The sequence below is a fragment of the Hippopotamus amphibius genome, chromosome 2 (genome assembly GCF_030028045.1).
Source record: "Hippopotamus amphibius kiboko isolate mHipAmp2 chromosome 2, mHipAmp2.hap2, whole genome shotgun sequence".
Taxonomy (NCBI): domain Eukaryota; kingdom Metazoa; phylum Chordata; class Mammalia; order Artiodactyla; family Hippopotamidae; genus Hippopotamus; species Hippopotamus amphibius.
The window spans coordinates 23,085,411-23,112,550 of NC_080187.1; the positions used below are offsets into that span (position 1 = coordinate 23,085,411).

At 41.2% G+C, this 27,140-nt stretch overlaps 1 protein-coding gene across 5 annotated transcripts in view; it reads left to right on the forward strand.

Moving 5' to 3' along the window:
- Positions 1-365: 365 nt before the first annotated feature.
- ECPAS (Ecm29 proteasome adaptor and scaffold) overlaps positions 366-27,140 on the forward strand; it is a 104,441-nt gene continuing 77,666 nt past the window's right edge. Inside the window, exons 1-3 of one of the 5 annotated variants that reach the window (XM_057720463.1) lie at positions 366-648; positions 8,953-9,056; positions 23,622-23,752. In XM_057720463.1, the coding sequence (XP_057576446.1) occupies positions 9,035-9,056; positions 23,622-23,752 (153 nt within the window). In that variant the 5' untranslated portion in view covers positions 366-648; positions 8,953-9,034. Of the gene's footprint in view, positions 649-934; positions 1,305-8,952; positions 9,057-22,124; positions 22,144-23,621; positions 23,753-27,140 lie in introns of those variants that run through there. The other 4 variants (XM_057720464.1, XM_057720465.1, XM_057720462.1 and 1 more) reach the window with 4 other exon arrangements.

A 27,140-nucleotide genomic window follows, 5' to 3' on the forward strand; every position in this document is an offset into this window, starting at 1 on the left:
TAAGGCATGAAGTTAACATCGCTATATACAAAATGAATCACTCGGGTTATCAAAAAGAACGTAGGGATTAGAATAAAAATGTAAGAAAGCAGCTCCTATAAGCATATGCACTGCCATTTGAACTTCAAAAATCTTGGTTTATTGAACTTTTAGTAGGGCTTAGTGATCTTCCCTCGCTCGGTAGTCCTAGTTTCTAAGACCATCACAAACCTACACTTTACCACTGCCTTTAAGGTAAAAAGGGAGCCCAGGGAGCCGGGTCGGGGCCCGATCACGGCGCCGGGGCTTGCCCGGGACTGAGTCAGCGGCGGGGCCGAGAAGTTCGGCGGGAGGCGCAGGGCGGGGCTTCCTCCCGCCGACTCCGAACCCGGCTCTACTTTTCCGAGTCCACGTCTCTTCCTTCGGACAGGCGTGTTTCTCCAGGTCGGGACCCGCCAACGTGACAGCCACAGACCTTCACGAAAAGAGCTCCGGCCCCGCCTCGAGGATCTCCCCCGGCCGGGGCAGCCCGGGCCAGCTTGGCCGAGCCCCTCACGGACTGCGGCGCGCGGCTCCCCGGGGCCGAGCCCGCCTCTCGCCTCGCTTCTGGGCGCCCGCGTTGCGGCGCCGAGCGCAGCATCCGCGGCATGGAGACCGGCTCGGACTCAGGTCAGAGGCCCGCGCGTCGGGCCCGCGCGGGGACCGCCGCAGGCTGCGCGGACGCGGAGGGGCGGCGAGCAGCGGCTAGGCCGGGCCGCCCGCGCAGGCCGCCGCGTGCCGGGTCCGCACGGGGAGCGCTCGCGGGCCGGCTCCCGCGCGCGGGGCGGGCGGCGGCAGGTGGGCAGGACGAGCCGCGAGCGAGCGAGCGAGCGACAGAGCGAGGGCGGGCGGGCGCGCGAGGGGCCCGGCGGGGGGGCCGCTGGGAGGATGGCTCAGCTCTTTCTAAATATAAAACCGGCGTGAGTTGGGCGAGCGCGGCGCGGAGCCGCAGAGCCGCCGCGCGGGCCGGGCGTACCGGGACTCGGCCGACGGACGGCGGCGGCTCTGCAGAGGCGCCGGGCTGCGGGAGCGCCCGAGTCGCGAGCTCGCGAGGGACGGCGAGAGCTACACGTGCAGCGAGGGGGACGCAGGCGGCGGCGGCGGGCGGGCCTCGTGTGCGCTGCGCGGCCCGCGCCGAGCCACCGGAGGCGGCTCCCGGCCCCTGCCGCACCGCGAGCCCCCTGTGCAGCCCGTCCGCGCCCTCCCCCTCCGGCCCCTCCCTCCTTCCCTCCCTCCCCGGCGCAACATGGCTGCGGCCGCCGCCTCCGCCTCCCAGGACGAGCTGAGTAAGTGCCACGGCGAGCCTGCGGCCGCGAGCCGGAACCGGCGCTGCGCTGGGCCGGGGGCGGCGGCCTGGGCCGGGCTGGAGGGCCGGGGAGCAGGGCCGGGCGGGCGGCGGCCGTGGCGTGCGGGGGGCTGGGGCGCTCGGGCCTGGCGGGCGGGGCGCCGGCCGCCGCCGCTGCTGCTGCCGCTGCCGCCGCCGCCGCCGGCGTTTGTAGGCCTCAGGTTTGCACCGTCACGTTGCGAAATTGAAACCAGAGCCCCGGGCGGAGCCAGCTCTGCGTGCGATCCGGCCCGGGGGTGCGGGGAGCCTAGCCCCCTGCCCGTGGGGGCTGGGCCGGCCGAGCGGCCGGAGCCCCAGGGTGGCGGGCAGTGTCGGCCGTCCCGTCGGACCCCCTCCGTGGACCCCGGGCCCAGCTGTTGGGCGAGTTCTAGAAACGGAGCTCTCGGGGCGGGGGAGAAGGTGCCTTGTTGTGACACTCTGGAAGTCAGCGGAAAGGTTAAGAATAGGCGGTGACCCTCAGGTGGAGCAGGAAGGACGCGAGGGCAGGGAGGGTCACGGCGCTAGCCGCGGGGCAAACCTCGGGGTGACAGCGCTTTCAGAAGGGAGAGCCAGTGCGCACTTGACCTTAAACGGTGCAGTTTTCCGGGGGACGGCTGTCCACGCTCGGGGAGAGCGGTGGTCACCCTGCATCGCAGGCCGCCCCGCCCGCCGCCCGGGTTCGCCTCGGTGCTTTGTGGGAAGTGTAGTCCCCGGGCGCCGCAGGCCCACGCTGGGGTCATGAAAACTGAATTTTCCTAGGACATGTAAGATAATTTCTGATTGCGTTTGGGGTGGTTAGGTGAAAAGCTTTAGGTTGAGGCGTTTGCTTTTTCAGTGCTGCCCTTCAGTGTATGAGGAACAAGAAAGGTGATATTGAGGGACAATGTGAGTTTTAAGTGGAGTGAAGCCTGGGTGAGGTGTCTCCAGCCTTGTGAAGTTTCAGTTGTTACAGCTGTCTGAATTTACATATGAAAGTAGCTATGCACATCATAATTTCTGTTTCTTTGGTGCTTGGCAGTTTAAAGCTACTTTTATATACGTGATCTCACTCTTGTCCTCGTAACAGCCTAGTAAGGTAGGTTGGTAGGAATTGTCCTTGTTTTAAAGAAGAGGTGGGCTTAGTTAGATTAAGTTTCTTGCTGACTTGACACAAAACTGGTGTAGCAGCAGTGGTGTTTGCTCGTTTTGAGGCTGAAATAAAGAATTGGTGTGACCCTGGGCAGGATGGAGAGTCAGAGTAGACAAGGTCTCATGCGGTGGTTAGAGATAGACAGGGGTTGGTTGATAATCGCAGAGTTGGCTGCTTGTCTGTCAGTTCCAAGCTGGGGCACCACCAGGCCTTCTGGGGAGATCAGCTCCCTCATCTTTTTTCTTCCATTTTTTTTTTGTTATTGTGGTAAAATACGCATAACAAAATTTATCATCATAACCATTTTTAGCTGTACAGGCCAGTGGTCCTAAGGACATTAATATTGTTGTACAACCATCACCACCATTTATCTCCAGGACTCTTTTTTATCTAGCAAAACTGAAACTCTATGCCCAGTAAACCCTCCCTATTCCCTCTCTTCCAGCCCCTGGCAGCCAGGGGTCTACTTTCTGTCTCCATGATTTTGACGACTCTAGACATCTCATGCAAGTAGACTCATCAGGATTTGTCTTTTTGTGACTGGCTTATTTCACTTGGCATAATGTCCTCAGGGTTCATCCATGTTGTACCATGACAGGATTTTCTTCCTTTTTAAGACTGAGTAGCATTCCCTTGTATGCATATATATTTTCTCGTGCATCGACACTTGGGTTGCTTGTATGTTTTAGCTGCTCTGAATAATGCTGCTATGAACATGGATGTACACGTATCTCTTTGAGACTGCTTCCAGGTCTTTTGGATATGTGCCCAGAAGTGGGATTGTTGGATTATATGGTAATTTTATTTTTAATTTGTTGAGGAACTGCCATACTGTTTTCCACAGTGGCTATACCATTTCATGTTCCCACCAGCAGTTAAAAAAAGGGCTCCAGTTTTTCTGGGACCTCGCCAACACTTGTTATTTTCTGTATTTTTGATAGTGGCCATCCCAGTGGGTGTGAGGTGGTCTGACTTTTTAAATTGTTCCACTGCAGGATATCTGAGTTCATGTTGTAGCACTAAACACGTTAAAATATGAATTACTAATTGGAATGGGTAACAAAACTAGAGGAAGAATTGGATATCATTCTTAAGGGACTGATGTATTTGTATATATGCAGTGTGCTCCTATATATCAGGTACCTGTTAAGATGTTTGTAGTTCTTTTGGTTAAGGAATTTGTTGGCCTTAGCAGCTACTGGAAAAGTTAGGAAGAAATGATTCCAGTCCTTGCTTTTTTATTATTTTGGTCAAATCACCAGTCCTTGACCACAGATGTCTGTTGACTTGGTTTCTGTATTTCTTCAGGAGAGATTAAATACTTGGCATTTGGTCCTTTGGAATAATTTAGCTTGAAATCACACTCATATATACCGAACATATAAAAAGGAACTTCAAATAAACCACTTTCACTTTCAGAAAGGCTATAATAAAAGGAGAGATGGGTGGTAAAAAGGTGCTTTTTAGAATTCTGCTATAAAAAAAGGAGCTAAGTATATGAATATTTGCTGGCTGTTATTTCTGACAAGTAGATGATAATAAACACAAACTACTAGATGCCAGCATTGTTTTCCCCCTAATATTTTGTCATAAAAATCTTTAAAAATACAGAAAAATTGAAAGTGAACATTCATATACCCACTACCTAGATTCTCCATGTGATATTTTGCTACTAGCTTTATCACATATCTGTCCATTTTCAAGGCACATTTTAGAAGGTTATTTTAATTATTTTACTATTCTTTTTATTTAAAAAAAGATTGTGGTAAGATACACATACAGAACATAAAATTTGTCATCCTAACCATTTTTAAGTGTACAGTTCAGTGGCATTAAGTACTCAATCCATCTTATTTTGATGCATTTCAAAGTGAATTGAAGACATCAGTACACTTGTCCCTAAATATTTCAGCACTAGCAGGTTGTGTGTGTGTTTTTTAAAAAATATTTATTTATTTGGCTGCACCGGGTCTTAGCTGTGGCATGTGGGATCTTTGTTGTGGCACTGGACTTTTAATTGTGGCATGCATGTGGGATCTCCGGATCAAACCCCGGCTCCCTGCATTGGGAACGTGGAGTCTTAACCACTGGACCACCAGGATAGTCCCACTAGCATTGTTATAAGTGCTTTGTATATATTCTTTTATTCGTCAAAATAATCTTAAGAGGTAGGTAAAGTTCTTATTGCTGTTTTATGGAGCGGAAACAGGCATTTTAGGTTCCCAAGGTCCCTCAGCTAGTAGGTGGTGGAGTTGGAATTGGATCCCAGGTGGCTCATGGGCACTCATAATCAGCCTTTAGGCCGTGCTACCTCCGTGTACCACAGCGCGTTCATGCTGATGAATAGATCAAGTCAGATGCATTGCTAAATTCTCAGCTACATGTTACTTTAATCCAGTTATTAGACTGCTGTTTAACTGCTGTGGGGTACAAAAGAAACATGAGGACTTCGCTAGTGGTCCAGCAACTAAGACTCTGCCCTGCCAATGCAGGGGACCCGGGTTTCATCCCTGGTCAGGGAACTTAGATCCTGCATGCTGCAACTAAGACCCAGCGTGCCAAATAAATAAATATTTTTAAAAAATATTTAAAGAAACAACCAAAACTATGAAAGTCCACGGATGGAATTACAATACTATGAAGAAGAAAGAGGAAGAGTACATTTAAACAGATATGTGAGGACCAAAGTGTATGATTTGTTATAGATAGTAATGCTCGAATAATAGTATCATTTTTGGCCCCAGGTCTGTTATTTTGAGATGTATAGCTGGAAACACTGCCTTTCCAGTAATTTTAAATCAGTGTGTTTTGCCTTTTCGTTTGAAGTGATATATATGTCATACATGTAAATGAAGTCTGTAGCTGCTTTCAGTTGTATCTGATACTGCACTCTGTAGGAGCTCCTGAGAAGCAGAATTGACGGTTAGGTTTGTCTTTTACTTATTTTATTTCATTTCTTTTCTTTCTTCTTCTTCTCCCTCCCCCCCCCCCCCCACCCCCCAGTATCCTAAGAAAGTTGCCAAAAGATAAGCAGGATAATCTTGGGTTGGGATTTGTTAAAATTTGTTATCCTTTCAGAAACATCCTGTAATTGTCACTTTGAGTCAGGTGATTGTAGTAGAATAATGGTAAAGCTAATGTTTATTGAGAGTTTACCATTGTGTTCTAATCACTTTGTACAAATTGATTGAATCCTTACAACTCTGTGACTTTGTTACTATTATTGTCTTGTGGAGCTTCCCTCATGTTACAGAGTTAGGGCTTGAACTCAGATGGTTTGATTCCGAAGTTTATGTTAATTCTGTATTACTACTGTGTTACTGTCTCTGAAAGGGAAAGTATAGTTTATAAGAAGAGCAATACGGCTTTTCCCCCCATGTCTTGCTCGCCTCCAGAAGAAACCTGCTATAGTGTATAAAATGTGGCAATATTCTGGTTCATGGAATAGGACATATTAGATTTTGGGGTAAGATGCCAAAATAGAGAATAATTTAGTTCTGACTGTTAAAGGCAGTTCTGAAATCTAGTTTGTAATTTACTTAAGGTCATAGTCTGTGTTTTTTTCCCTTTGTATTTAGGGTAATGTAACTGTTTGGAATGGAATGAAATTCAATGCAAGGCACGTAGGCTAGTTTTTCTTCTAATATTATCCTCTCCCCGTTCATGGAAAAGTTGACATTGTAGTTATATTTCAGCAGTGGGTAGGGCGATTTCTGACAGAGAGAAGGAAGCATTTGAGACTTTTCACCTGGTCAGCTGTTCAGTGGTTTCATATTCTGGGCTTTATAATTCTAAGGCATCCTTACAATCTGATCTTCATTGGAATAAAGACAACTCATGAAGGAGCAACAGCCTGTAATCTTAAAGCATATTGATGCTCTTCAGCTTGACCATTTGACACAGCCACTTCATGCAAAAGTTGGCCAGATAATCAACATGTCAGATGTATTATAAGAGAGTCTCTGCCAGTGCCAGGCATCTTAGTGGCTCTTTTAGAGGATGATACGGGGAAGCTGTGTGTGTAGCTGTGTAGGTGAATGTGATTCTGTGAGCATACTGAGACAGCCCCAGAGAGATGGCTGCTTTAATGACAGTCATACATGCAGCTGTGCTGATCTGTATAGAAAGGCTTAATCAAGTCTGTATCATTTCAGTTTTGGTCACTTAGCCAAATAGGAAGGTTAAAATGGAAAATAGTGATGATATTTCTGTTTTTTATAATTTCTAGTTTTTCACTTCTACCCCATCTTGTTTTAAATTATGCTTTCAGTAGATTGTAATATTTAATGAAGGCCAGTGTTGGTGAGAATAGTTGGCACTGGGTGTTCGACCTTGTTCAGAAGATAGATGTTAAAATTGTAGGCACTGCCCAGTGTGCTCAGATGGTCTGGTCTAAGTTGCTGGTCTCTGGTTTCAAGCCTGGCTGTTCTCTGCGTTAATGCTTGCCGTCTTATATGACTTGTTTTCCCCACACATTTTCCAATTCAATAAGCAGGCTTTAGAAATGGAGTGACTAACTTATGGTCCTGGCCTCCCAGGGCTTATAATTCAGTATAGAGGCAAACATATATAAATATAAGTAATAGGAAGCATGATGTAAAAAATGCCTAACACAGTTCTTTAAAAATGTCAAGGAGTTAGAATAGTATTCCTGGCTAAGGGAACAATAACTTGAGATCAGACATAAAGTTTGAAAAATATTGTGCATTTTCAGGGAAAGTTGGAATGCTAGAATGGGGGGTACTATGGCAGCATGAAGTGCTGGGAAAGGAGTTAAAATTTGGAATTTGAGACTTGACCCTTTCTGCCTTTTACAATTTGGGATCTTCATCCGATTGTTTTACCTTATTAAGTCTCAGTTTCTTTCTCATAAAATTGGGATAATAAGAAATAGTGTTGTTAGGCTTAATGTACATGTTAATGCACTGTATAAACAATTAAATTCTGTATAAATTATTATTTTTAGTGAGGGGGGTGGTGGTAGGAGATGAAGCTGAAGAGAGAGGTTGGGACCACGTTGCATAGGAATGCCAACACAACTAGTTTGAACTTTGTTCTGTAGAGAGTAGAGGACCATCAAAGGCTTTTAAGCAGGGGTGTAACGTGAGTAGATCCTTTTATAACAGGTAACAGTTGTGTAACATTGATTGCAAGGGTACAGAGACCAAGAGCAGCAAGATTAAAAGGGAGGTAGTAGCCAAGTTAGAAGAAACTTTAGGTCTGAACTGGGATAGTGGAAGTGGATTTAACAGGTAATATAATCTAGAATCCCTAAAAATGGTAGAAACTACTGGCCAAGTAGTGGAGAGTTATTCAGTAGAAGGAGGAGTTAGAGATGATTTCCAGAGCCTACCTGAGAGCCTCTAGACACATTTAGGGAGGTAAGAGCGGAGAGAAGAGAGAACAGGTTTGTGTTCAAGAAATAAATCATTTGTTGAATGAATGGTTTGAGTTATTGAGGTGCCCATGTTGAGTTGTTTAGGGAGACTGTTTTGAATAGTGACTAAAACCTCCGGCATTGAAGTCAGAACTGGTTTCGAATCCTGACCCTACCACTTTTTATTTAGTTTTAATTGTGGAGGGACTTAGCTTTTGGGCCTTGGATTTTTCACCTGTAAAATGGGATAACAAAACTATTTTACAGGGTTGTTATAAGAATGGGAAAAGATAACGCATGTTAAGAACTTGGTATAGTGTTGGGCACATGGATTGCAGGTGTGTGGGAACTTTGGTTCTGAAACTTGGGAGAGTATTGGGTGATGTGGACAGATTGTCCAGAGGACAGCTGCCTGGGGGCTATGCATATATAGGGGTGAGAAAAAGAGAGAAAAGAGCAGGGAAGGGCATCAGAAGTTCCCAGGGTTATGACTGTCCACCATTTACATTCTTAGTTGTTGTGTTAATAACACGTCTGCCCATCCACTACTACTCTTCTTATAAAACTATGGTGTAAATCATACACTTTGTTCTAATTTTAATGTAAGATTTTGTATGTTTATGATATGTACACATACATAACATATGTTGTACTGGAGTTTTTTAGCCTTCAGTGAATAACTACCATTATATATATATTTTAAGTATTAGCATATTACTTCTACTCAATTTTTTTTAATTGAATATAGTTAATTTACTATGTTATGTTAGTTTCTGGTATAAAGCAAAGTTATTCAATTATACATATATATATTCTTTTTCATATTATTTTTTGTAATGGTTTATTACAGGATATTGAATATAGTTCCCTGTGCTATACAGTAGGGCCTTGTTTATATACACCAAATTTTATATATGGACATATTCCTTACTATTTTTCCAATTTGGTAATCCTTATAATCCCCCCATTCTGAATTTGGAAACCAGGGCATCAAATTAGGAGATTTTAGCATAGAAATGAAAAGTGCTTATTGTGCTTTTTTAAATGATAGCTATGAGTATAAATCTTTTAATTGTTTTTTTTTCCTGGTGTTCTGAATAATAGATTCTTTATACAATTGCATATGTACGAGTGGATGAACACACCATTGGTGATCCAGAGGATTTTTGTCAAGACTGGATAAACCATGTATCACATTGATTGTAGAGGTTAGTAGATTTAGTTCCTTAGGATGTGTGCATTTTTTGTAGTAGCATTTAAAAATGCATAGGTTATCAAGTAGCAATTTGCCCCCAAGATCTTCATGGGTTTTTTCTCCTTTTCTAGCTATCCTGAGAGAATCAGTGAAGTTCATGTTAGTTTATATATGCGTGAAGCTTTTATTGTCTGTCATCACATAAACATTAATTTAAAAAAGTAGCATGGAAAAGATAAAACTTGAAGGTGTTACTTAGCAGTGTGTGCAAGGAAAAGACTATGGGTATTAGTTTACGAGTAGTATTGTCTGCCACAACCACAGAGTTTGATTTTATGTATTCCAGGAATGTCATCACAGATTTAATTGTTTTATTTGTGAGAAGAGGTATTGAGAAAAGCAGCATTATGGTATTTGGATATTCCTAATTCTGCCACGTTGACATGCATTGTGATGGAAAAGCCACTTAATTCTACTTCATTCTGAAACGGAACAAGAATATGGTGTCAGTTTGACTCTTGGGTGATATTGGTGGTCCTTTGATTGAAATTCTTTAAATTCAGATTGTAATTCTCTGATATCATGAGCGCAATATCCAATGAGTACCTGAGATTTTGTAGCTTCAATCCAAAGGTACATTTTGTTGCTATCTTTCCATTTAACTACTGGATCCCTCTTCTCCCAGTGCATTCTGTTGTTTTTTGGTGTGTATGTTGCTGCTAATAGTGTATGATGCCTTAATTCCATTAGGTGGAATTTTGAGTGATGGAATGAATGGAATATTTTATAAACCAGAGTTCAACTTTAGAATAAATTTTGGTTTATTTTTACTATTTCACGTATCTTCATTCCATTATAGAGAAATGGAAAATTGGAAGGTTGGAGAAAGTGTTTAGAAGAAAAATGAGGACACTATTTGCGCCTAGATTCTTTTTTTAGAGCTTTTGGGTCTGTGATAGATGTGTTAATTACAATATACCAAAGGCAAGCAGGCCAAACCACAAATGCTGGGATTTAAATAGTGACTTAAAAAACATTCTAGAATCTACACATCCAAATGAGCATTGTCCTAAGTAATTAGCTGCTTTGGGTGGATCCTATCATACATTTGACTTTTATGCAGTCTGAACTCTTGTGCACTATGTATCATCTCCTTTAAGCCAACTTTCATAAGCTGAACTAATCTTGCTGCTCATCAGTTTACTAACACTGATTTCTAACTGGGCATCTGCCAGTTGCTGTCTCTGGGGGAAAGGGCCTCCTTGGGAGTTGGGAGTGTTTGTGGACCTCAGTGCATCTGCAGTGTGGCACTTGCTCATTAAATCTAGGGTACAGATGAGCGCTGCTGTTTCCTAACCTGACCCCAACCCTGTCAAGCGCACTATGTGATTTCTTTCATCGCTCCCTCTTTGTGTGTGGGATTGGGGGATGAGGGGCAGGGGCTGTGTGTGTGAACATGGAGGGATAGCTTTACTTTGGGTTCTGCTGGCTTGGTAGGGGGCTTAAAGTAGCCTGACATCATCTTCAAATGCCTAAGACTTGAAGTGGCAGAAGAAGAAAGCCTCCTTTCCCCTTCCCTGGAAAGAGTCTAGTCACTAGTGCATCCCGATGTGGGGGTTTCCACATTGGAGTAGCTACTTGGGCCCTGGGGGTAAGACTGGTAGGCTAGGGAACAAGAAGATGGCTTGTCTGATTGCCTTAGTTCTAGGGGGAAGGAGTATCAGCAGGGACTTTGTCAGCAGGAACCTCCCGCTCAGGGCCTCTTTGCCTGCAAAGGTTCTTATCTTCTGCCCCCTTGGTTCTCGGGCTGCCCTGGATGGAGGGAAGCAAGTCCCTCAGGAACCAGGATGGATTATCTTTCTGGAAATGGATCCTCCCCTCACCCCTGACTTACTGTATTTGTATTTACTGCTGGATGTCTCAACATTTTCCTTTTAATGCATTTGTGTTTGATGAGTTCTTAAAAAAAAACATGGGGAATGGGGGCAAGCCTGTATTTAAAAACACAGAAGTAGAAATCACAGTTCTAAGCATTAATTCCTAAAGAAGTATCCTACTGGCCTCATTTAGGTTTTGCCACGTATTAGAGTGGCATTTAGTGAATTGAAGTGGTATATAGGAATCAATAGATGATGTGGACTTCAACTACCAATTAGTATTTGGTTAGATTTTTAATTCTGGTAGATTGTTCTATCAGAAGAGATTGAGTATTACATACATAATCTAGATGCCAGCTAGGGCTTCCTTATTCTTCATGGCTTTAGCATCAAACTTCTAATTGCAGAGATTGTCAAAGTCCAGAGGTACCCTTTACCCCTGCACTCTGTCACATTCAATTTTTGTGAATTTCCTAGTTTAACTTACGCTTTTCTTAGTTTCTGGGCTCCCATTTCTGAAAATGGTGTTTTGGTTCCACCCATGTTAGTTTGAACATGAAACCTGCTTGTTTCACTGGTGCACACATACACACGCAGGCACACGCAGGCGCGCACACACACACACACACACACACACACACACACACACACGTCCTCTTTTCCCAAGCATTTCAGGAATTCATTTAGCTCTTCAAGAGCTCTTAGCTCTTAGATGTGGTGAGTCATGGGGAAAGGCCTTGACTTTCTTCCCTTTCCTGGTCTGTCCTCCCCTTCCATCTTTTTTTTTTTTCCCTCCTGTCCTTCTCTTTGCAATAACTACTGCACCCCTCCTGATTTGGAGTGGAACAGTTCTGTCACACAATCAGCCCTTCTGGAATTTCTCTCCTTTCCTTTTCTTAAAAAAACCGTAAGCACTTGTCATCATATTAAAAACATACATTCCCTTTTCCTAGAGATTCTGTCAGGTGTTATAAATTGCCACCAATTCCCTCCTTTCCTTTGCTGCAGATGTTAGATGTATAAACTTCTAAATGGCTTTTCCAATGCATGAGGAATTAATATTTCATACTCTCAACAGTTATTTGAGCAGCTTCTTTCTGTAAGGCACTGAGTTGAATGCTGGGATACCAAGAGACTAAGTTGTAGTTTCTCAACCTGAGGAGCTCTGGAGATGGATGGAGCACATGAGCATGCAGTCAGATGGGGTCACACCTCAAAGAGCTGTTATGGTCTAGGGAAGGGAAGATCTGGCAGCAGAAGATAACAAGTGCCAGGTTTGTAGGGCCTGGATGGGATGTGTAAGTGTGGAGCATGTCGTATTTGAGCTGGACCTTGAATGGAGAGGATTTGGATATGTGGAGATGGAGACATGGTCAGGAGAGGTTGGGAGAGTATTCCTGGTTGAGGGACTTGGTTGATCAAATGAACTGGACAAGAGGAACATATGGTGCACGTAAGAAGCTCTTGCAGTTTGGACGGCTGTTGGTGAGTAATGCCATGCATGCTTGAGAAGATCCTTTGTGGCTAGATTGGTCCACTCTTAGGAAGGACTTCCTCTCTGATCTGATATTTATCCCAGGCATATGCTACTTGTGCTAGCTGCTTATTTTTTAATGTGCTTTGATGGAAGTAGATTTCCCCCCCTTTGAATTTGCATTTGGACCCAATGGTAAGCTGATTTAAGCAAAAATGGGGCACTTACTATAAGGAAATAGGGAGTCTTATGGAAATAAGAGGGGCCCTGAGGAGGGGTTTGTAACTAAGGACTAAAGGTCCCCCAGTGCTTCCAGCTTCTCTCTGCACCCCTTGCCATTCTTTCTCCAGACCAGCGTCTTCAGATTTTGTGCTCCATGGGGTAGGCTGGAGATGCCCGTGTCATATCTCCTGGCTTGCTCTTACAGGTCCCTCAAGGGAGGCTTGACTCTGGTCTCAATTCTCAGTTCCTGAGGAAGGGATGAATGAGTCAGGGGCCATTTCTGTCACGCTGGCTGTGGTCAGGTACAGAGCCATGCTGTGCACAGTTGTCTGGTAAGGCTTAGTGTCATTCCCGCCTACTTTCTCGGCGTCAGCCGTGCTGTAATTTCGCCTGCTGGAAGGAGCACTGGGTTTGCAGCTGACCGCCTGGATTTTGAATCCTAATCCTGCCCCTTACTACCTTTGTAATCTTGGACAGCATTCGCAGTGAGTTCTAGGCTCTGTTTCTGCATCTGTAAGTTGAAGCTAATATTACGCACTTCAGTAAATAGTACTTTAGAGGGAGGTACTGTGTTCTATTGTGCCCTTGGAGGGTAAAGACCTCTCTAGGTTCAACTTGTGATTCTTTGTGTCATTAGCTTGGTGACCTTTGGTAAGTCAGTCAGATCCTGAGCCCCAGTTTTTCATCTACAAATGCAGACAATCACTGCCCACCTCACGGTGTTTTTCTGAGGCTCGAAAGGCTATGTGAAACTGCTTTGTGACTATAATGTATTTACATATGTGTGAAGCAGAAGAAATTCAGTACTGTTAGAGAGACTGTTTCCTTGTGAAATTATTCTATTATAGTCTAGTGTATTTTGGTGGTAACTTGACAGATCTTTCTCAAAATACCCTGTAGCGTTAGATTATTAATTGATTTATGATGCAGTGGGCAGTGGTCCCAAGTATTTTCAGCTTTCCCTTTCACTCTCAGTTTCCACTTAAGGCTTCTAACCTGATTTATAATTTAAAATTTACTTTCACATTCAGAAAAAAAAATAATGTCCTCTGTAGAAAATTTAAACAAATGTAAAGAAATCTGAAACTGTCACCTTGAAATAACCATTTTCTTTTTAATTCACACAAGTAATTCATGCTCATGAAGTAAATTAGTAATGATGTAGAATTAAACCAAGCCAATAAAGAACCCTCTGAAATTCCACTACATAGGATAATCGCTACCTTAAATACAGCCCTTTCATTAGTCTTTTTGACAGTAATGCTTTTCTTGCATACTTTCTGAGGAATGCTTTGATGTTCAGGTTGTCATGAAGAGGTGATTCATCTAAGGAAAGTGATTTATTGCTTTTTCTTTCCTTCTTTCTATTTTATTTTTTTAAATATTTTTTCCATAAGCGATGATATGAGTGAAAAGCCAATATTTGCCTTTTATAATCCTGTGAAAAATAGCCTTTCTTCCTTGACTCAGAAGCCAGGGTTGTATTTTTTGGAGAGATATGAAGAATGAGTGATTCATGTGGACAGTTTTATTTCTTAGGAATAATTATATGTTTTCAGAATTATCAGTGGCCTGTGGTAGATAACACTGAAGTGAAGCCCTTAAACCTTTACTGGTTATTTCTTCCTTGAGGGGTAGAAGGAAGGAAGATCCCTTCTTTCCCTTTAGGTAGAGAAATTAAAGACAGGTGAATAATATGAATTAGAGAATCATTTAGTGGAAAGTAAATGAATATATTTATTTTTAGTAGATTTTTTTCCTACATGAATGTAATAGCTGACATAAGCTAAACTGGAAATTGTTTTTTATTTGTTTGTTTTGGCATTTAAGAATCCCAGTGTTTTTGATATGTTTCCTTTGAGACTCAATTAAATTAATTAATTAATTAATGGCTGCTTTGGGTCTTTGTTGCTGTGCTTGGGCTTTCTCTACTCATGGTGAGTGGGGGCTACTCTTCGTTGTGGTGCGAGGGCTTCTCATTGTGGAGGCTTGTCTTGTTACAGAGCAGGGGCTTTAGGTGCACAGGCTTCAGTAGTTGTGGCACACGGGCTTCGTTGCTCTGAGGCATGTGTGACCTTTCTGCACTAGGGATCGAACCCGTGTCCCCTGCATTGGCAGGAGGATTCCCAACCACTGTGCCACCAGGGAAGTCCCTAAATGTTTTTTTAAAGACTATTTTTTTTAGAGCAGTTTTAGGTTTACAACAAAATTGACACGAAGGCACAGAGATTTCTCATACACCCCCTGCCCCACAATTGCATAGCCTTTCCCTCATTATCCACATCACTCACTTGATGGTACTTATTTTACCAAGGCTGAACCTACACTGACATAGCATAATTACCCCGCATCCATGGTTTACGTTATGGTTCACTCTTGGTGTTGTATACTGTGTGGCTTTGGACAGATGCATAATGACACACCCTCATCGTCATGTCACGGAGGGTACTTTCACTGCCCTGCAGATCCTCTGTGCTCTTCATACTTATCTCTCTTCCCCCCGATCTTTTTTACTGTCTCTTTTCCCAGAATGTCATATAGTTAGAATAATACAGCATGCAGCCTTTTTACATTGGCTTCTTTCACCGAGTAATATGCCTTTAAGTTTCCTTCATGTCTTTTCATGGTTTGACAGTTCATTTCTTTTTAGCGCTGAGTAATATTCCATTTGTCTGTATGTACCAGTTTATCTATCCTACTGAAGGACATCTTGGTTGCTGCCAAGTGTTGGCAATTATGAATAAAGCTGCTGTAAACATCTGTGTGCAGGTGTTTATGTGGACGTAAGTTGTCATCTCCTTTGGGTAAATACCAAGAAGTGCGATTGCTGGATAGCATGGTAAGAGTATGTTTAGTTTTCCAAAGTGGCTGTCTTCCAGAGTGCCTGTAGCATTTTGCATTTCCACTAGTAAATATTCTTATTTTGGTTCTTCCATATTCTTTAAGGTTCCTTTCAAGTTTTAAAATTCTGTGATTTAAATTTCTTTATTCTTGAAATGCAGATTCTTTTCAAAAGTTTGCTCTGTATGTTATTTTTTCTAAAAAGAAATGTAATTTTACTGACGAATATTTGAAAAGTGCATGAAAATATAAAGAAAAATTACTCATGTATTTTCTCCTCCTTTTTATATAGTATCATAAGACAGTTATTATGGTGTATACATTCTTTTTAACATAATGAAATATTTGAAGTATGAAGAAAAGTATAGAGAAGTATGAAGAAAAGTATAGAGAATAATCTTAGGAACACTTAGGTATGTCCCACTCATCTTTGTCAGATCTGTACATTATTATGTTGTATGTATTCTTTTTAACATAATGAAATATTTGAAGTATGAAGAAAAGTGTAGAGAATAATCTTAGGAACACTTAGGTATGTCCCACTCATCTTTGTCAAATCTGTACATTTTTTGCTATTAGTTTATTTTTAAAATACATAAACATTACTGATACTATTCAAACTCCCTGTGTTACTCCTTACAAATTTTCCTTTTCTTTCCTTTTTTTCTCTCCTCTCCCCTTCCCTTCTTCTCTTTTACCTCCTTGGCCAGGGGTTGTCGTTCCTGTGCTGTAAATATCATAAGCAATATATATATATGTGTGTATATATGCATATGTATATATATATACCATTTTAAAACTCGACATAGCTGGGACCATAATGTACATATCCTGCAACTTGCTTTCTTTGTTTGATCTTAGTTTTTAACATATTGTCATGTTGGTCCATGTGACATGTGACTCTTGTTTATTTTCATTGTTGTATGACCCTGCCACATTTTCTTTATTCATTTCCGTGTTGATTGACATTTAGATTGTTTCCTTACTTATTATTTATTTACTTAGTTTTTGCATTTACTGACCCCATGGCTATGAACTGTTTCTCACAGTTGTCGTTGTGCCTGTCTTTCCCTGGGAGCCTTTCTCTACAGTGATGCACAAAGTGTGGTCTGAGGATTGGGGAATTCTGTCTTGCAAATAGGGAACTTGTGGCAGAATGTAAATCAACTCTCACTGTTAAATTATTTAACATTTCTTATCCTGGTAAGCCTTTCTCAGTGAAGGAAGAGGTGTTCCTTCTCTCTTAGAGGGCTGGTGACAAACAGTTTGGGCTACTCTGAACAGCACTGGTCTAGAGCATGTTCCCCTGGAGTAGGATTACCAGGTTGAAGGGGATGTGCCTCTTGAACTCAACCAGAGACGACTTAACTAGAGATATGTTCCTCAGAGATTATATCAGTGTACATACACCCCATCAGCAGTGAGCCTGAGTTCCTCTTGGTTGGTTTCCAGCCTTCGCCAACATTTGAAGAGTTTTTCTAATGTGAAGGGTGCGAAATTGTATCTCATTATTGTGTTAATTTTGCATATTCCTGATCAGTGTGACTGAGCATCTTTTAATGTGTTATTAAATATATGACTCTCATCTCTGAATTGCCTGCTTATATTCTTTGCCATTTAAAAACTTTGGATTAATTTGCTTTTTGATTTGTAGGAATTTTTAAAGTATGTTCTGTACTCAATTTCTTTTCATTTAAAAACATTGTAGCTATTTATAGCTTATTCTTTTACTTTATGGTGTGTTTTATGATATTTTAAAATCTTAACCTGTTAGTCTTTATGCCTTGTGCTTGAGTTTTAATTTTCCCTTCTCAGTTTTCTTTTAAACGCGTTAAAAGCTTGCTTCTTACACTTGTCATTAATTTACCTACAAGTATTTTTTTTATATGGGCAAACAAATTTTTTCCAGTTCTTCCTGACTAGTCCGTTTTTTTCTTTCCTTAGTTCTTTTGACCCCATACTCAGTTTTCTTCCTATTTTTGTCTGTTGTCTATCCTTCCCTTTTTCAGACTCTTCTTCCTCCATCCTTAAATGCTCGTCTTGAGTAGTCCGTCTCAGGCCTTCTGTTGTTTTCTTTCTACTGCAACTACCATACATGTGCGCTCAACCTGGACACCAGCCTCGCCTCTTCCTTCTCCACTCTGTACCCATGATCACCAAGCTGTGGCACACAGTAGGGCTCCAGTAGATACTTGAATGAGTGTATGAGTGAGTGATCTAGATGGAGGAATTATTGTTTCACAGGGTGAAAGTAGCAGGGTACTGGGCCTTAAAGGAGGAGAAAATTTGGAAGAGCAGGGAGAAGGAGGAAGGATCAATCTACTTTGACATGCTTGGTCTTACCTTCTTATTCATAGAGTGAGCTTTCTTTGGTGTTGTTTTCTGACCTTTGAATTTGTACATTTTCCCTTTGTCATAAATACCACCTGAATAAGGCAAATTCTTATGACCTTTTGGTGATTCTCTCAAACAGGACTCCTTGTAGAAGGTGCAGTATACAGGGATAGAGCCGTGTAAAGTATAGGGTCATTGTTGTAGATGGTTGCATGGGTAGGCAAGGGTTTTTAGACTGGAGGTCAGAAGACTGCATTCTGGTTCTTGCTTGGTCACCTCTGTGACCGTAGGTGACCTTAAAACTCACTGTGTTTTTTTATGTTCAACAGTCTTTCAGTCCTCTCCAACTCCAAGTGGAGTAGAAATCTTTTTTTGTACAAGTTTCAAAATAAATGTTTTTTTCTTGACTTGGGCAGTAGTTACATAGGTGTTTATAACTCATTAAACTACACTTAAGTTTTGTACACATTTTTCTACATGTTTTATTTCACAATGAAAAAGATTTTTAAAAACCCAGAAAAGACTGTTTCTTACATCCCTCATGTGCCCCCCCTCACCAAAAAAAAATTCCAGCTGGATTAAAGATTTGGGTGCAGAAAGGAAAATCATAACAGCGAGAAGAAAACATAGGTAAATATATGTGTCAGGGTTTCCACGACAGGTTGCCCAGGTTCTGGGACCCACCAGGAGGATTCCCAGGACTCCACACACATTTGTACTCATGGCTAACATTCATTACCGTGCAAGGATGAAAAGCAAGGTGAGCAAAGGGAAAAGGCGCACGATGCAGAGCCAGGAGGAAACCAGGGGCAAGCTTCCGAGAGTGCTCTCCCAGTCGCGGCACGTGAGACACGTGTAATTCCTTCAGCAGTGGGTTATGACAGCATGTGTGAAATGGTTTCATTAGAGACTCACTACCGAAGGCTCTTGTTTGGTGCTGGTCACATTGGCACCTTTTACCTAACACGTACCAAAATTCCAGATTCTCAGGAGGAAAGCCCATGTTGAGCATAAAGCATAGGTTTGCACAGTTCAGGCACAGCGAGTCACTCTCATCGGCTCTGGGCACGGTGGGAACCCTCTTGAAATCCACGTTTGCAGATGGCAGCCAAGGACCAGCTTTGGCAACCAAAGCCTTGTAAGGATAGCAGTCTCAGGCCCGCTGTGTTAACTCTTCTCTGCAGAATATAATATTTTTTATAGTCTTAGAGTTACAAAGGCATTTCTAAGCATGACTAGAAACTCAGAAGTCGTAAAACAAAGGAATGGTACGTTTATATTTTAAAAACTTAGATATGAAAAGAATGTGCTATAGAATCACAAGGCATACTAGGAAAAAGTATTCTGACGTATGGAAGAAAAGGGGGCAATTTTTTCAATATTATATAAAAGCTTTTAGAAGTCAGCAACGCAAAAGGATAATGTAATTTGCTGAAGAAGATATTTCAAATGACTAATAAACATGTGAAAAGATACTCTGCCTCAGTAATAAAATAGGTATGAAACAGCAGTGTGATCTTTTTTTATTTACCATCTTCAGCTAAGATTGATTACTTACAATCTTTATAAGATTGATTAGGTTGCTCTGTATAGGAGTATAGGGAAATTGGTACTTACATATGCTGCTGGTGCTATAAATGAGCACAGCCTTTTTGAAGGACATTTTTCCAAAATTTAAACTTGACACTCCTACCCTTTGACCTAGCAGTTCCGTTTCTAGGGTTTTAGCTTACACAAACCCATACAAGTGCACAGATACACATGGATAAGGGTGAAATCTGGTAAGAGCACAAATAGCTAAATAAATCACACTACTTCTGTAGACTAAGTTGCCATTATCAATTAGATCTTTAGTGCTATGCAAAGATATTTAAGATCTTATACATGTCCAAACTTTTTTTTTTTTTTTTAGTGTTTTTCTTTGGGTATTAAAATCTGACCTGAATGGATATGAGGTTCTTTATAATCTTTGACTGTCCCACTGAGTGTGGGCATCCATATGTCTTATTGCAGTAATCTGAATGTATTTAATTATAGGAACTGCCCTAGAACACATAGGGAGGATAGGGTTATTTGAAATACATAGCATATATGCTTTTAGTTCAAAAATCTGAAAAGTCCTGAGACATGTATTGCTCCAGGGGTTTTAGATAATGTGTTTGTGTTAATTAAAAGGGAAAAAAAAGGCAAATTGTAAAATAGTATGTGTCATATTCCAGTTTTTAGGTTAAAATAATGTTAGTGTATGAATAGGAAAAAATAATAGTTCACAATATATTCCCCACATTTAATAGTGATCATCTGAGGGTTTGGGGATGTTTATTTTCTCGAAAAGTGAAATTAACATGGTACAAAGTTTGAATAAGAGGAATAACATCAAAATTGTGGAAACGACGGAACTTGCTCCTGACTCTAAAGTAACTTTTGTCATAACTCAGATACTTTGGTGGTGACCTGGAGGATCTCAGTTCCTACAACTAAACACTGAGTTCTTGTGAAGGGTGAACTTGAGTTTTAGATTCCTTTTGAATATTCAGAACTTTTGCTTACATCCCTTCTTATTTCTGAACAGAGGAGTTTGAGGACAAAGGCCTAAGTTGGACTGTCACTTTCATGGGGCTCAGTTTCCAGGGCTGAGGGTAAAGGCACAGGGTTCACCTTCTTTCTGTGCCTTTAACAACAGAATTCAGGCACCATACTGTTGCTAAATCTTTGCCCGTATTTTGCTAACTTTGATAGGCTGAGAAAGTTAGTGGTTGATTATATCTACACTTTTATTTACATTTCTTTTCATAAAGTTTGAACAGGATTGATGATTGTGTGTTTGAAGTATAGCTGTTTCTCAGCATGATGCAGCAGTGTTAACACTGATCCCCCTCAAAGGATGTAGAGGCTTTGCCTCTTCCTGGGGTGTGCTCGGCCTGTCTGACAAGGACCCCCATGTGATTTTTGGTGACCTGTCTTTCCATTCCCACATTCCCATCATGAACAATTTTACTGTGTTGAGGATGTTAGCTTTTCCTTTCGGAAGTGTTAGGTGCTATGCTGGGGACACGTAGGAAGCACCCAAATGATTGTATGAAAAATGAAAGGGACCAGATATCGCTTGGCTTGTAAGCCTTTGGCACAGATTCTGTAGGTCATTTTGTTATGAAGAATTTAACTTTCTCCCTTCTTCCACAGAACAGTTCTTCTAAGTTTCTGTAGCTAAAATCTGTAGGCAGTTTCCACTGCTTAAGATCTATAAGGCGCTGGGGCAGAGACCCCTTACCTGTGACTTGCACAGATGTTGTGGATTGAATCCACTGTTCCTAAGAGCCCCTTTTATAGCAGCATTCAATTAATAGCGAATAGAAGCATTTGATCTGGTAATCTCAGAGTCAGCCTGCCTGCCTTTCCTCCCTTCCTTCCTTTACTATTAATTTTAAAAGCTAAACTCAAGACTTTATTTGAATTTCATCAGTTTTTCCATTAATGTCCTTCTTCTGTTCTGGGATCCAGTCCAGGGCTCCACATTGCACTTAGCTGTCCTGTTTCTGCAGACTCCTCTAATCTGTGACAGTTTCTTGGTCTTTTTCTTTTTTTTTTAAACGATCTTAAAAGTCTTGAGCAACACTGGCCAGTTATCTTATAGAATGTATTTTAACTTGGTGTTTTTTTTGGTTTTTTTGTTTTACTCATGACTAGGTGGGGGTTGTGAGTTTTTGGAAGGAATACCACAGAGGTGAAATGCCCTTTTTGTCACATTAATGATCCTGATACCCACATGGCATCACTTGGTTAAAATAGTATTTATCAGGTTTCACCACTGTAAAGTTAACCTTTTCCTCTTTCCCTGTTCTATTCTTTGGAATCAAGTCACTAAATCTTGTCTACCCTCAAGGGGTGGGTAGAGACAGGAATTAAGCTCTACCTCCTGTAGGGGGATTTGTCTACGTAGTTATTTGAAATTCTATAAGGACTTGTCTCTTTTCCCCGGTGCAGTTAGGCAATCAATCATTTATTTATATCATGGAATCATGTAGATTTATTTTATACTCTGTGTTAGAATCCAACGGTATGTTATTTTGTTCCTCAAATTGGTTCCAGCCTTGGCCATAATGGAGCTCTTTTAGGGTGGTTCCTGCATCCCTTTGACTTCTTCCAGGCCCCATTTCATTTCTGGCCCTACAGGATGCTTCAGGTTCATCTTGTTTTTTCCCTGCCCCAGCCCTAGAGTCAGCCATTTCCCCAAGAGTCTGGTTGCTTTTACTGGCGAATGGTGTTTTTGAACACCCAGGATCTGCGGGCTGGGTGTGCTTGTTGCTGCTAGGTTGTGCCAGGTTGTCATTGCTTCTGGGCTCACTCTGCAGGTACGTATCTGTATATCTATATCTGTGTGTTTATAGCTATGTGTGTATATCTGTCTCTTCCTATAGAAAATTATTATGGAAATTTCAAGCATGTACAGGTGTAGAGATTCTCAGTGTCTGTCGCATAGCTTGGACAATGATCAAGTGACCAATCTTGTTTCACTTAAGACAGCCGCTCCCCATTCCTCACCCTAGCATCGCCAATTTTTTACTTATTTTTAAATGAGGACCCGAATGAGGCCATGACTTTATTTTTATTTATTTTTACTTTCTCAAATGATTATGTATATTTAAGGTGTACAGCGTGATAATTTGATATACATAATGAAATGATTACTTCAGGCAAGCTAATTAACATATCTTTTTCTCACAATTGCCTTTGTTTGTGAGAACATCTGAAATTTACTCTCTCAGCAGATTTCTAGTACACCCTTGGTTATCTGATGTAAATCTAAGTACCTGTTATTTCACTTGTAGATATTTCAGTCTTTATCTCTGAAAAAAAGGATGCTTTTAAATAAATTTTTGTTTTTTATTTTTAAATAAATTTTAAAATTGAGGTGTAATGGATGCAGTAGAAAGTATGAAAGTGTAGAGCTTGTGAATTTTTATAAATGTATATCTCTGTGTAATCATCACTCAGATTGAGATATAGGACATTTTTAGTTCCTTGGAAGGCTCCCTAATCACTTACTGATAATTTTTGTAAGACCCTCTAAAAAATAAACATAACCAGAATACCATTGTAACACCTAAAAAATTAACAATAATTAAAAAAAATCAAATATCCAGTCACTTGCCATTGGTAGGTTCCCCCTTCACCTCTACCCCCTCCCCTCCCCTGCAGTGTATTGATTGAAGAGACAGAAGCTCTGAGTTGTGTTAGTTGCTTGTTCTGTAGTTTATCACAGCCTGGGTTTTGCTGAGAGCATCCCTATGGTGTTAAAATGTTTCTCCCCGTGGCTTTCTTGGTGGAAATTTGTCTCTCACATTCTGGTTTGCTAATTCTAACAGTATGGGCAGTGAGTCTGTCTTTGGAGAAATTTCATTAAGAAGATGATTTCACCAAAGATAGAACATTAAGATATAATATTGTCCCTGGCATCTGATTAAAGTTCTTTGTGGCTCTGCTAGCTAGGTCTAGAAGATTTCTTCAGAACTTTTGTATCTTTTCTGGTATCTAGATCCTTTAAGAAAACTGAATAACTTTTTAGTAGGAGAGAAATTTGTTATTCTTGACTTTGTTTTCCTCTCTTCTAGAGGTTAAATGACCAGGACAGTTGTAAGTGTAATTAGCTAGTAAACGTTTTTAGTGTTGTTTCATAGCAGTGTCAAAATTATCTGCGTACAGGGCTAGCTATGGTTAAAGTTCTGGCTGAAGGGTCTGCAGTGTAGAAAAAAGGATTAAGCTAATAAAAGTGTTTAGTCTTGGTTCTGTTTGATTTGCTGAGTTCTTCTTTTCTCTTTTTATATTGTAGATCAGCTTGAACGAGTCTTTTTACGACTTGGCCATGCTGAAACAGATGAACAATTACAGAATATTATATCTAAATTCCTTCCTCCTGTTTTGCTCAAGCTCTCCAGTACCCAAGAGGGAGTACGTAAAAAGGTAAGCATGCGGGGACAGTTGGGGGAATTAAATGGTGAATAAATGGATATATTTTATGCAGTGAGTTTTCTGTTCCCATTATTGAAATCTAGCTTCATGACCCCAATTAAGATCTTTCAAAATGGACAGTAAGTCTAGGACCAGCTTCCATGATTTAAAAGTACCTTTGGGGACTTCCCTGGTGGTGCACTGGTTAAGAATCTGCCTGTCAATGAAGGGGACACGGGTTCGATCTCTAGGCCAGGAAAATCCCACAGGCCACGGAGCAGCTAAGCCCATGCGCCACAACTGCTGAGCCTGCGTGCTGCAACTACTGATGCCTGCATGCCTAAGAGCCGGTGCTCTGCAACAAGAGAAGCCATCGCAGTGAGAAACCCGTGTACCGCAACAAAGAGTAGCCCCTGCTCGCTGCAAGTAGAGAAAGCCCACAGGCAACAACGAAGAGCCAAGGCAGCCAAAAATAAGTAAATAATGAGATTAAAAAAAAAAAAAAAAGAAGAGACACTAGAGTCTGCTCCCTCTGTCATGTGAAGACACAGCCATTTAAAAAAAAAAAAGTACCTTTTGTATGCTTATTAGCAAAACTGCGTTTAGCTCCAGCTGTACACTTGGCATCAGTACTAGATGATATAATTGAGATAATTATTCTGGAATGTGTGGAGGCCTGATCTAAAATCCATGCCCTTGAGTCCAGTATGAAAGTCAGGTGGTAATGGGTCAAAAATATTCTTTAATCATTGGCTGACTGTGAATACGACCTTAATTAAAAGTAAGCAAAAGAAATGTTTTTAAAAGCAAGATACTGTTGCATAGCTCCTGTTTTAGAATTTTGTAAAGAATTGTTACTAAAAGTTGGGTAACTGTCACATAAAGATTTTCTTTTTTAACCTAATGTTCTATGTGGAACATCTGGACCCTTCACTTTTAAAATAGTTCACTAGTCTTCTCGTGTATTTATCCTAGACCTTTAGGTTTTTGAGGTATCATCATCGGGTTTCATCCCTTGGGCCACTTTCATTGATTGGCAGTGACCTTCCTGGAGGTCTGCCTTGAGAGGGATTCTGAGGCCTGATTTGAGTTCAGTGGAGACAGAGTATCTTTAAGAATGTCTGTTATGTTTACAGGAAGGAATAGGGCATTCTTGTCATGTATTTGACATGCCTGCTGTTAATACTGCTTTGCTGAGATAGATATGTGTTTGATTATGTCAGTCTCCTATTTAAAACTCTTCTATGGCCTTTTCTTACCCTCAGAATAGTAAGGTATAAAAGGCCTTCATGAGTTGGTTTCTGTTTCCTTATTTAGCTTCATCAGTCTCATCATTCATTTGGCGAATATTTACTAAGTACCTTCTATATGCCAGGTGTTAGGGATACGTTGGTGAAGGAAAGAAACATCTACTTGGGGAGGCCAGTATTAAACAATCAGGTAAATAGTATAGAGTTAAAATTGCAATAAATGCTAAGATGGAAAAGGGTTCTATGAAAGAACATATTTGGGGACTTGATTTAAATTAAGAATAGAGTGTAAGGGAGGTGCATAGGAAGTAGCCAGGCATAGAGATGGGGAGACCACTAAAGGCAGAGAAGGCCCTGTGTAGAGATTCTGGGCTGGAACTGAGTGTAAAGCCTTCAGGGAGCTGAAAAAGGCCACAGTGACGCACCCGGTGCACCAGAGGAAGCGTGATTGCAGGTCGGGCGTGGGGATTCCAGTGGCAGCCGTTTGTGGTAGTGACTACGGAGAAAGACTTGCTGTGGAAACCAGGAGAGGAAACAGAAGGAAGTTTTTGCATTACTACCAAAGGTTTGCTTTTTTTTTTTTTTAAGGTCTTTATTGGAATATAATTGCTTTACACTCTTGTACCAGCTTATGAGGTATACCAAAGTGAATCAGCTGTATTTACACACATATCCCCATATCCCCTCCCTCCCGAGACTCCCCCCCACTCTCCCGGTCCCGGCCTTCTAAGGCATCACCCATCATCTAGTTGATCTCCCTTTGTTATACAGCAACTTCCCACTAGCTATCTATTTTACAGTTGGTAGTATATATATGTCTATGCTACTCTCTCACTTCGTCCCAGCTTCCCGTTCGCCCCTGGCACCCCCAACCCCGTGTCCTCCAGTCCATTCTCTGCATCTGCATCCTTATTCTTGTCCTGTCACTGAGTTCATCAGTACCTTTTTTTTTTTTTTTTTAAGATTCTGTATATATGAGTTAGCATACAGTATTTGTTTTTCTCTTTCTGGCTTACTTCACTCTGTTTGACAGACTCTAGGTCTATCCACCTCATTACATACAGCTCCATTTAATTCCTTTTCATAGCTGAGTAATATTCCATTGTATATATATGCCACATCTTCTTTATCCATTCATTTGTTGACGGGCATTTAGGTTGCTTCCATGTCCTGGCTGTTGTAAATAGTGCTGCAATAAACATTACGGTACATGTTTCTTTTTGGATTATGGTTTTCTCTGGGTGTATGCCCAGTAGTGGGAAGGTTTGCTTTTTTTAATGGGCTATTTTAAAAGGAAAAAGATCTTTTATTTTTTTTTAAATTTTTTTCTTTTTTTGGCTGTGGCACACTGGCTTAGTTGCTCCATGGCATGTGGGATCTTCCTGGACCAGGGATCGAACCCATGTCTCCTGCATTGGCAGACAGATTCCCAATCACTGCGACACCTAGGAAGTCCTGGAAAAAGATCTTTTAGATTAATTTTTTTAAGTGTATTTTTCTTCTATTTGTGTTCAAATTATTCTTTTTTTGGTTTTCCTTTGGTATTTTTTTCTCACTTAAGATTTCAGTTTGTATACTACATAATGGTAATGGTTATGTGCCAGGAAAAATGCTAACCACTTAAGTATTCACAAGATTATGTGAGGTGTAGGTATTATTTCCATTTTATAGGTGAAGCTGAGGCTTGGAATGATTAAATAACTTGTTTAAGGTCAAATGATGAAAAAAAAAAACCAAAAATGGCCTCAGCTTATGGATTTCTCTTTGATTACTATTTTGGTTATATCCCATAGTTATACTCATGAGCAATATTAGGTTATTTTATTTTTGACCTAGTAATTAGTTTATAAGAACATTGTTTTTAGTTTCAAAACAGTATAAAATTTGCCTGGTTTTACTGCATTCTGATTTGAAACCAAGCAAATGTTCTGGTCTTTTAAAGTATATTATTTCTGATGTTCGTAAAAACTATTCATAAGATTTAAAAAAAAACTTACTGTGTGTGAATATGGGAGCTCAGTATGTTTCCAGAAAGGCCACTCAACCCTGTGCTTCAGAAACCTGTCTTCCAGTCCTGTTGTAAACTGATAGTGAATTACAATCTCCTGCTGCTGTTATAGTTTTTCTGATTTTCCTTTTGGTTTTAATAA